Source organism: Prunus avium, chromosome 7 (assembly GCF_965620075.1).
Source record: "Prunus avium chromosome 7, drPruAviu1.hap1.1, whole genome shotgun sequence".
Taxonomy (NCBI): Eukaryota; Viridiplantae; Streptophyta; class Magnoliopsida; order Rosales; family Rosaceae; genus Prunus; species Prunus avium.
In genome coordinates, this window is record NC_142290.1 from 26460684 (window position 1) to 26472724 (window position 12041).

Below are 12041 nucleotides of genomic sequence, written 5' to 3' on the forward strand. Positions count from 1 at the left end.
TTAAGAAAATTTATAGTTCCGCCACTGTTATGGTGAGTATCGTATCTTTTAATTCAGCTTGTAGAAATGGAAACAAAGTATGTCCCAACTTTAGTTTAGGTAAGTCCATTCTAATATTCTCCATTCCAAAATCACATATTACAACCACACAATGAACTTCCATAAGAATTTATGTCCCACTTTCATTATCCAACATGACCCAAGAGCTTAAAATCTTAGTCGTCCCGCATTCATATCCATAGGACCCAAAAACTAGTTTACATGGCATGAGATGATGAGACATGATCCCATGTATCTAAGATGTTCCAAAGCCAGTTGAAAGTTCAATTACACGTCACTTTCCAGTTCTGCAAACAAGAATCCACCTGCCTAGTGGAAACTCACTCTGAGCCACTAGATGTGTGGTAAAAGTTGGTCCACAGACTTCATCACAGCCGTTGATCACAACATCATCCTCCAAACAAGGCCTTACCTCCTAAACGCCAACGCAAAGGATCATCTCTCTGTCTTTCTCTCTCCTGCCCTGTCCTAAATTCATTGCACACACTCGTCAATCTATCTAACCATTCTCCCTCTCCCTCTTGGGTGGACTAGATCGCTAATCAGAGAAGAGAGGATCATCCATGGCGAGTCGACTCGGGCCAGACTCAGCTCACTCCAGCTTCAGCTTTAACTGACCATCAACGGCGTTTCATCACGACCCAGGTGTTCAAATTTCGTTTTTCTTTTTCCATTTTTCGGCTCCTGAAACCCTAATTACCATCTAGAAACTGATATCATGGAACCATTGCCTCCAAGTCACCATCTTGATGACCTAAACTCAGCTTTGACTTGCTGATTTCTGTGTTGTGGATGAAGTTTCCGATTTGGGTTTACTCCAATTAGGGTTTTTTTTCCCATATTGGTTTCTTCAATTTTGTGGCTGTTTATGGGTTTTTTTATGGGAGTTCGTTCATATTTGTAATCAAGAATAGGGTTTTTGATTTGAGGTTTTGGACTTTGCACCAAATGAGGATTTGTTATTCAATTTGGGTACTTTTTATGGTTCAGTGATTTGGGTTTCTTCAATTTTGTGATGAAGCTAGGGTTTTTTATCTGGGTTTGTTAGATTTGTGATAAAGTAATAAGCGTCTTGGGTCAATTTGTGATGGGCGAGGAGACATCTGACGCAATGAACCTTGACCTGAATCTGGGTCCTGGTCCCGAGCCGGCATCCGCGTCGAATGAGCCTGTAAATTTGGATGCTTGGATTGAAGCACCTATCCGCAGAATTGCGGAACCTGTGGGTATTAGGGCCGGACATTGGAGATGGGCGCACCCTGAAGGGCAAAACATTTCCATGGAGTTGAATCAATTGATGGTCAACTCTGGTAATTCAAGTACATTACAAGCAGGTGAGGGTAGTGTTACCGCAGAAGAAAGAACAAGTGACGTGCCCAAAACGTGTGAAAATAACAATGGGGTTTCAGAAAATGAGACTTCAGACAATAAGGATGATGTTGAAAAGGGTAGCGGCAATGATGGGAGTTTTTTCGATTGTAATATTTGTTTGGACTTGGCTAGGGACCCTGTTGTAACTTGTTGTGGTCATTTGTTTTGTTGGCCATGCCTTTACCGATGGTTACATGTGCATTCAGATGCAAAGGAGTGTCCAGTTTGTAAGGGAGAGGTAACTATCAAGAATGTGACCCCAATTTATGGTCATGGGAACACTATGCGTGAGCCAGATGACGACTCAAAGATCCCTCTTAGGCCTCAAGCGCGGCGGGTTGAAAGTCTGAGACAAACCATTCAGAGGAGTGCATTTAATTTTCCAGTTGAGGAGATGATTCGCCGTCTAGGAAATAGATTTGATTTGACTCGGGATATTGTTCAGCCACTGGAGCCTGAGAATGCCCGGGAAACAGCAGAAAGAACTAATACTTTGTTAAATAGGATTCTGACATCTCGAGGACTGCGCAGAGAGCAAAATCCAGTGGCACTTGCAGATGAAGTTGTGGATTTAACGCAAGGCAGCATGACTGGCCTTGAAACAGGAGAAAACCGCCGGCTTCAGTCATTGCTACTTCGAAGATCACAATCTCATAGAGCAGCATTTTCTTCTCTCTCGTCTGCATTGAGTTCTGCTGAAAGGTTAGTTGAGGCATATTTCCGCAGCCATCCTACATCGACAGGTAGAAATCAAGAGCAGCAGCAGCAGCAGCCTGCACCAGTTGATGATAGAGATTCTTTCTCAAGTATCGCAGCTGTTATAAATTCAGAGAGTCAACTGGACACAGCTGTGGAAATTGATTCCATGGTTTCCCTCTCAACTTCATCTTCGAGAAGAAGAAATGATGCATCAAGGGTTTCGGACATGGACAGTGGAGATTCTCGTGCCCCCAGAAGGAGAAGATTGAACTGAAAGCATCTTCTTCACTTCACCAACAGTATCTTGTATGTGCTCTTTGACTTTTATTTTATTACCCCTTCCCCTCCTAAGTGCCTTTGTATTACTTCTTCCCAGTTTACTCTCTAGGAAGTATTCACCTTTTGCCACAACCTTTGTCGTTTCATTTTGATGAGGTGATTATGGAACTTCCCTATCTATCTGCATGAATTATTTGGTTTTAATTTTCAATATAATGATCCTCCCTTAACCTAAAGGATCTTAGGCTTCCAATTTGCATGGCAAATCAGAGTTGTACTATTAGTAGACTGGTTTCTTAGTTCTCACTGTAAATAAACTCATGAACTTCTTATGCCAGCGTTCATTTGCCGTAATTCTGTAGAATATTTAAAATCTTTTTTTTCTGTTAATCCTTCTGTTCTATTGGATATCAAGGCATCATATAAAACCTCCTTGCTTGCTATATCCCCATCAAGTTGATTCAACGGTGGAAAACTTGTTCTGTAGTTGCTCATAAGATGGTATATAACTTCTGTACCTATGATCGTGTGTAACTAGAAGAACTGGTTAAGCTTTTAATATGTTGAATATGCATAAACTTGTCGAGCAAATCCCTCAACATTGAAATGACCTGAAGTCATTAACTCAATTTTTTTTTCTATTAAAAAAATCTAATGTATTTGCATCTGTTCCCAGTGTTCTCATTCCAGTCTCTGTATCTTGTTTGATTCTGTCAGTTATGTGATTGATCCTGGTTTCTCTGTGAGCATCACCAGCTCTGATAATTCAGGAAACCACTGGTAAAATCATGGGAAATCTATGACCCGCGGTATTGAATTCGAGCATAAAATAGCCATGTCCCTTTTTTTATATGTTGAAATATAGGCATGTCATATTCTATGGTTTTTTGCCCTTGTTTTCATGTTGCAACCATCACCAACAAATCGTGACATGAATCATGAATGGACAAATATATAAATCTATCGACCAAACCGTTTCATTGCGCAAAGTAGAAAGTATCTGAATCCTGAAAGTGAATTGGATTAGTAGAATTTATTTGTAAACTAAACCCTACAAACAATCTACACTTTAATTCTAGTTTTATCTATTCTCCCTCCTAAATTTATTTTTCTCCCGTATCTTTGAGGTTCCCAACGTTAATAGACGATTGTTTCTAAGCATTTTGGATATGGATCTTCACATTTCCTTGTTTAACAACTCTTTTTCCTCGCCTATTTCTGAAATTCTAGCCTTTCAAACATAATTTTCATGTGATTCCAGTCTGAGCAAAAGCATCCAGAAGAAAAAAAAAAACTTTCCATTCTTCGGTGATCAGCCTGTTGATGGAAGGACGCAAAGAAAAAGGATCTTTCTTTGGAACCCAGAAACTGATTTTAAAAACAATCTTTTCATCAGTAAAGGGTTCACATGAAAATGGAGAGTTGCCTTGTTCTTGAGGCTTTTGCTCGAAGATGATGAAAGGCAAGACAATTTGTGCCATCTAATTCTCTTTCAAAATAATCATCCCTATCATCTTTTAATGAGGGCTGTAGTTTGTAAAAGCAGAGAAAAAAAGGGGAGAGAGGATCAACTCTTCATACTTTTTGTATCATAAATCAACATTCAAGGGAATTTTACTTTTCACTGCACCCGCCAAACCACTTGAATTTACATTCAAGTGGTTTTTTGCAGAGCAATGTATTCAGGTGAATTATACGTTAAACCACTTGAACCCATTTTCATTGCTGTCGGAGCTGAAGGGGTTCATTATAAACCAGGATGTCTTCCACCAAAAGTTGAGACACCAGATGAGCCAATTTTGAATGGATGCAAAGCACATTGTCCATGTCTTGAGAATCCGTGTCCAAGATAACCCTAAATTAGTGAGAACTGAGTGCCAAAACTATGTGCAAGTTTCATTATGATCCTAGTTTCTGCACTTCTCTCCATCCACATTGGTTTTTTTTTTAAAAAAAATTTTTTATAAGTAACATGGCCTGTAAATACTTTCTCATTGTCACTCTGATTAATTGATGTACTCTAGGGCTCTCGACTTACTGTTTGGAATATTGACAGACTTCATCAGCAAAATCTCATACACGCTGTCCTTGGACTTGGAGAGAGGATAACCTCCCGACGCGACATAAACACAGCCCAAAATTACAAGACGTGCCTTTGGAATAAACACAAGCCCAGATCCAAAGAAGCACAAATCCAAACCGAAAGCGACTCCGAAAGCCCATGCCCAAAAACAAAACAAAATATCTCATAACAATTATAAAATCAACCAAAAAAATTATTTAAAAAAAATCTCATATTCTAATTTCACCCAAAAAGAAATATATAAAACTTTCACACATCATCCCAAATCACCATCATCACCCAAAAAAAACAGATTCCTAAAATTGACAAAAAACGACACAAGTCAAAGACTGTTGCAATTTCGCTAGAACTTGTATGTTAAATATCATCGACTACTCAAATCAAATTCTCTAATCCTTATTCTAATTCTCTACTTCCCGTGTGTTTATTAACAAAAAATGAATAAAAAATTATATGAGTTCTATATAAAAGTTTGTAATCTAATACTTGAAACCCCAAGAATTAGATTCATCATAAGCTAGCAGTTGACCTCATACCCATGCATATTCTCCCCAATTCCTTACTTTCCCAATTCATGATTTCCCTCATTCTAAGTAAACATAACATAAATACATCCATATTCCCACATATCATAAATACAACTCAAACTCAAAGCGAACCACATCGAACATAACTTGGATTCTCACTTAATCGGAAGCAAACATCATTAATTTGGAAGAAAACTTACCATAGATCTCTCTGAAATAACTCTCAACACCACAAAAAATAAATAGTCGTGATCTACAATCCCAAGTTCCGTATCACCATTGATACTCACAAGTTTAGGCAAAAGTGAGCTTCAGCTTTGAAAGTGAGTTCACCTAAAACCGAAAATAATAGAACTAAGGAGCCCAAATGGAAGTATACAGAAAACTAGAAACTAAAGGGCAAGTATGGAAATACAACACGTGTTAGGAGTCAAAACATGGTAAATGTGATAAACTAAAGGACCTACAATTAGAGAAACCTAAACCAAAGGCCTTAGAAATTTTAATTTGTTTGCAGCATAACCTTTAAGTAGAATAACATAATGTCAAGGATTGCATTTTGATAAGTAAACCGGGGCGCGGCACGTGAGCAATTTCTGACTGTAGATGCATGTGAGCCTCATTGTGAGACTCGCATGGATTCACATTTAGGACTTGCTCACAACTTACATGAGCTCCTCTTACTTACGAATTGATTTTTAACTATAGCTACCAATCATTCCTTTGTTTTTAAAGTAGCTCTCATGAAGCAAGGGATTTGTAACTCAAGTGGTTAAGAATATTTACCTGTGCACCCGAGGTCATATGTTTGAATCTCCCCTCCTCCAATATAGTTTGTATAAAAAATATAAATAAATAAATAAAGTAGCTCTCATGAATGGTGATCTAATTTCAAGTTAGTAAACACGTCATCAGAAAAGCTATAATGAGGGGGTTGTGGGTGAGGCAGTGGCGGACCTATTAAGGCGCAAGGAGGCGCAGTTACACCTCCCCTTGCCGGAAAAGCCATAAGAGGTGGCGCACATTGCACCTCTGCTAAGCCTTGGAGTTGCAGTGTAGGTGTTTGACGAAATGCCTAAGAGAACTTTGTGTTTCTACGCGTTGTCTTGCATAGCGCATAGCACGCATCCTACTTTTTTTTAAAAATAAAAAATAAAAAATCGTGTCCAAAACGTCGTTTTGGACCAGGCTCTTAAAACACGCTCTGCCTTTTCTTTTTCTTTTTTTAAATCTTGGCAAAAACAACATCATTTTAGACCATGCTTTAAAAAAATAAAAATAAAAAAGGAAACCTACTGCTATTTCGTGGGCTTTTAATAGTCCCTCCATAATTCCATATTTAAATGTGATTGAGAGTTCTCTTTATTTAATTGGGCTTTAATAGGACTTGCACAATTCCTTATTTAAGTGGGATTGAGAATTCACTTTATAAAGGACCAATTTAACATCACCCAAATTTATCAAAGTGTCCGTGTATCACAAGAATCCTATGTTTTTTTTCCCCTTCTTGAGTACGCCAATCCAAAGTAAGTCAGATGCTTTTTTTTTTTCTTCTTGAGCAAACGCCAATTTTGTTTATTCATTTTTTTTTCTATTTTGAATAAATTTTTTATTATTATTTAGCTCTCTCTCTATTGGTAAGATCAATAGCAAACTCAAGGAGGAAGAAATACAAACTTTTAACTTTGTGTTTCACCTATATTTGATGAGATTTATATTGGGAATAACAAATAATTTGTCACATGTATTACAAAAGAAAGATCAAGATATTGTGAATACAATGACATTGGTCCAAAGATGTAAGCCAAAACTACAATTCATGAGGGATGCTGACTTTGATGATTTGTTTGGCGAAGTATCAATATTTTGTGGCAACAATGATATTGACGTTCATAACATGGATTTAATCTAGATCGTTGATTTGGGTTACTATTGGAATATTAAAATAATAATAAAAAGGTTGTTTGAATTGTGTCATTGGATTCCAACAGCTACATCATATGCGTGTGACACGTGGCGCGAGGAGGTCTGCAACAGCAGCACGGACTCTTTTCACAACTGCTTGCACATGGCCTGCGTTTGCTTTTAGTGGGCTCCATCGAAAAAATTTCTAGTCCATGCAATAGCTGGACTGGTTTTTGGCCCCAAGTTTGGTTTTTCCCAATTCGGCCCATTAATTTTCTTGGGTTGGGAGGGGAATTTGGCTAAAATTTGGGATATTTAGGGTTTGGCATCATGGGTTGGAGATGACCTAAGGGACATATATAAGAGCAACTCCACCCATTTTCCCTTTGCCATGGCAGGGGGGGGGGCTAGGATAGCTACTATTCATGTGAATAGTGGCTACCCTTGCAAAAGGCAATGTGTGTTTCCACCCGTTGCCATGGCAAAGGGCAAATACTATTCATTGTTTTGTTTTTTTTCACAAATTTGTTTACCTAAAAAATTAATTTGGATAATATTTCGGATAAGATTTTTTTTTAAAAAACCTAAAGAATTAACTTTGAGAATATTTCGAATAAGATTTCTTTTAATTATATTTTGTTTAATGTATAGAATGTGTTGAAAATTTTGTGTAGAAAATGAAAAATTATAGAAGGAGAAGAAATTATAAGAGGATTTTGTGTTGAAAATGAAGAAGAATGGTAGGTATTTATAGAAAAACAGTTCAGAACTTTTTGGTGAATTTTTAAAAAAATTCCGATTTTTTTTCATTTTTTTTTTGCCCAAAAAAAACTCAGCCGTTGGATTTGGAAAAAAAAAAATCATTAGAGCACCAGAACACACCACGTGGCGCATGACGTCACCTTCCCTCGGGTTGGAGCTCGGGCTCGCCTTGCCATCAGGCCAGCCCGTTTTCGTGGGTCCCATCTCCAACCCGGGCAAAAGTGGCCCGCTGGAACTCATTTTTTTGCTTGGGCTCCCCCCAGCCCCAGGCTTAGGGGCCTCGCTAGAGCTGCTCTAAGAGCAGTTCTAGCAGTTGCCCCTTGCCATGGCAAGGGGGGGGGGAGGGAGCTAGGGTAGCCACTATTCACGTGAATAGTGGCTGCCCTTACAAAAAGCAATGTTGGTTTCCAGCAGTTGCCATGGGAAAGGGCAAATACTATTCTTTTTTTTTTTTTTTCACAAATTTGTTCACCTAAATAATTAATTTGGACAATATTTTCGGATAAGATTTTTGGGTAACTACGTGTCAATACTATTCATATCTCATAATCGAATAAAATTTTCGGATAAGATTTTCAGTTTCAAATTTCAAATAAATTTCAAAATTCAACTTTCACATAAATTTCAAATTTCAAATTTCAATGAAATTTCATCTGAATTTCAAATTTCAGATAAGATTTTCACCCTCTAAAATTGCGACACGTGTCATCTTTATCGGCCAAAATTTTTCTATAAAACCAGAGCCACAGCTCATACCTCTCACACCATATCTTCTCTTTATTTTCATTTATCATATTTTAGAATTCATACTCGATTCTCAATGGCAGACATGAACGAGGTCTTGAAGAGGCAAATGCGAGAATTTAGAGAAAGAATGTGTAGACGAGCTGTAGGCAAAAGGGCTCAGACAGAATTGGATATGCAAATTGTCACAGCAGTGGCTATGCTTGATGAAGAAAACCAGAGCCGCTGTGATTCACGAAGAGGTCGTGGCCCGAATGTGGACAGACATAGACATTCTCGAGTTAAGAATCTTCTGGAAGATTATTTTATCCCAACTTCTCTGTACTCTGATGTTGATTTTCGAAGGAGATATAAAATGCAACCCCATTTGTTCAATAAAGTCATGCATGACATTTGCAATTATGATGAATGTTTTGTTCAAAAGAGAAATGTTTCTGGAAATTTGGGACTACTTCCAGAGCAAAAGTTCACAGCTGTTATACGAATGTTGGCGTATGGGTCATCTGCTGATCAGGTGGATGAGATTGCCCGGATGGGGAAGTCCACTACTTTGGAGAGCTTGGTGAGATTTTGTGATGCAGTCGAAACTCTGTACACTAGGGACTACTTGCGCAGACCTATGCTCAGGGACCTCCAACGGCTTCTACAAAAAGCCGAAGCTCGAGGATTTCCAGGAATGGTTGGTAGCATCGACTGCATGCACTAGCAATGGAAGAATTGCCCGACTGCTTGGCAAGGAGATTATGGGAATCAGAAAGGCCAAAAAAGCATCATCCTTGAAGCCGTTGCAGGTTTTGATACGTGGGTTTGGCATGCTTTCTTCGGAGTTGCCGGATCTCAAAACGACTTGAAGTCCTGGGTCAATCCCCGATGTTCAATGATGTTTTGAGAGGTGAAGCCCCAAATATCAACTATCAAATCAACAATACCGTCCACCAAAATGGGTATTATCTAGCTGACGACATCTACCCGAGGTGGTCCACATTTGTGAAATCAATTCCGCATCCCCGATCTCAGAAGCAAAAATTATTTGCTACCCATCAAGAGGGGTACAGAAAAGATGCGGAGAGGTGCTTTGGTATCCTCCAAACCCGGTGGGCTATTATTAAGGGTGCGGCACGTATGTTTGATGAGGAGGTGCTGAGGAGCATAATGATGACATGCATCATCCTCCATAACATGATTGTAGAGGATGAGTATGATTACAGTTCTGAAGACGTGTACGAACCGGATCCAATGAACACGGCCTTGACATGAATTTATGAAAAACCCATAGGGCCAAATGGAGAACCAGTGCAGCATAAACCGTTGGTTAGGGACAGTCGTGTAATGACCCGTATGATTGATCGATATACGGAGATGCAATCGTCTTATATTCATGAACAACGTCAAATTGACTTGATGGAGCATTTATGGGCGGTGAAAGGCAATGACGGTGAATGAAGTGAAGTGAAGAAGTTTGTTTTATTTATTATGTTTATGTTTTATTTTTTGTTATGCTTTCTTTGTTTAATGCTTTGGTTGTGGTTTTTTTATTTTTAATGCTTTGGATGTGGTTTTTTTATTTTTTTATGTATGGAATGTTTTGAATAAAAAGGTATTTTATTGAATGCATGAATTACAACTAATTTTCACAATAAAACATTAAAATACAATGAAAATAAAATACATGAATTGCAACTAATTTTCAAAATAAAACATTAAAATACAATGAAAATAAAAGGCAAGCAAACTAACTTAATGGTTTTGATCATTTAACCAATCCATGTTGCTAGGTCCATCGTCACGAAAAAGTCTTCGTTTCATAACATCCTTTCGTTCTAGCTTCCAAAATTGTTTTGTTTCAGGGGACATATGGCTTGTATCCATGGCCATGGTTTCCCGATCCTGCTTCTCAATGTTTTGCTTGTGTACATACTCCCTTTCTTTTACACATTCCGCTTGAAATATCCTCTCATCTTCTTGGTTTCTCTTCTCAATTTCAAGCCTTATGTCACTTTGCCTTGCAATTTCCTCCAAAAAATTTAGATGAATTACTAGTAGAATTACTCACTCTCTTCGCCTTCGCCGCCTTTCTCCCAATAGGCCTCGGCTCCTTTTGGATGGGTGAGTCTTCGCTCATCGGGGAATCGAGAGGCGAATTCGATGCCGTTGAATTATAGAGTGGCGTCTCGTTCAACACAACAATCGGACCCGTGGGAATAATTATGAAACATTTGCAGTTTTTGACTACCTCCCAACATTCATGATGGTTAAAAGATTTTTTTCCTTGCCTAGTAGCACCAAACCACATTTGTGCTTGCACAACTATTTATAAAAAAAATTATTGGAAATACAAGAAACATTAAAAAATATTGGCAATGCAAGAACTATTAACAAAATATTGGGCATTTATGAAATATTAACAAAATATTGGAAATACAAGAAACATTAAAAAATATTGGCAATGCAAGAACTATTAACAAAATATTGGGCATTTATGAAATATTAACAAAATATTGACAGTGCAAGAAATATTTATAAAAAATTATTAGGACATTAAAATTAATAAAACAAAAATTACAAATAATTTACCTCATCGGTAAGATTTTCCCCTCTTCTACGGTTGTCCATCGCTTTTGTCAAGGCATCTCTCCATTTCCCCAACTCTTTATTGAGAATTTTTCACCTACTAGACAATGTCATTTCCGTACGGTTCGAACTCAATCTTCCACAAAATTCGGAATGAATTTTTTTCCACATTTGAAAGAATTTAATCTCATTGCCCATGACGGGACAATGAGAAATTTAGACCCAACACTCACATAACAAAACATCTTCCATGGTGCTCCATACCCCAACACCGTCGATAGAAGATGCCATAAAGATGATAAAGAAAAATAAAACTTGAAAGTGAATAAAATGTTGAGTAAAAAGTGAATAATAGTAGAAGTAGAAGAAAATGTATGAGGATTTGGTGTTGAAAGTGAAGAGTATTGGTAGGTATTTATAGAAAAAAAAAATCCAGTATTTTTTGGTATTTTTTAGAATTTTTTCAAAATTTTTTTCATTTTTATTGCAAAAATATTGGCTGCCGTTGGATTGGAGAGAAAATAACAATCGGAGCGCCCAGACAACGACACGTGGCCCAGAGCTGTTGGCGCAGTGCAGGGCTGACGCCAACGGTAAAAAAATTTGAACTCCGTGCGCTGACGTTAGCCCGCCCGCATTTTGGATCTAGGGCTGGACCTGCCCATCTTCATGCACCCCACATGCAACTCGGGCTAGCCTCAGCTGCTGGAGTCCGTTTTTCTCCCAAAACCCCCCTAGCTCGAGTCCAAAACGAGCTGCTGGACTTGCTCTAAGACCTTCACTATAGAATGACTCAACATTCTTAAACCAAGCCTAATTAGTTGTTGAGAACCTCGGATGCATATTTTGGCCCCAAGTTTGGGTTTTCCCCAATTTTGGCCCCTTAATTTTCTTGGATTGGAAGGGGAATTGGGCTAAAATTTGGGATATTTTGAGTTTGGTCTCATGGGGTGGAGATGGCCTAAGAGACATATATAAGACCCTCACTATAGAATGACTCAACATTCTTAAACCAAGCCTAATAAGTTGGGCTTGGTCTT

At 38.2% G+C, this 12041-nt stretch overlaps 1 protein-coding gene across 1 annotated transcript; it reads left to right on the top strand.

The window, feature by feature from the left end:
• Positions 1-474: 474 nt before the first annotated feature.
• Positions 475-2763, top strand: LOC110769571 (uncharacterized). The gene has a single exon (XM_021973571.2). It carries the CDS (start codon positions 1148-1150, stop codon positions 2402-2404), a length of 1257 nt encoding a protein of 418 aa, XP_021829263.1. The 5' UTR covers positions 475-1147; the 3' UTR covers positions 2405-2763.
• Positions 2764-12041: the final 9278 nt, after the last annotated feature.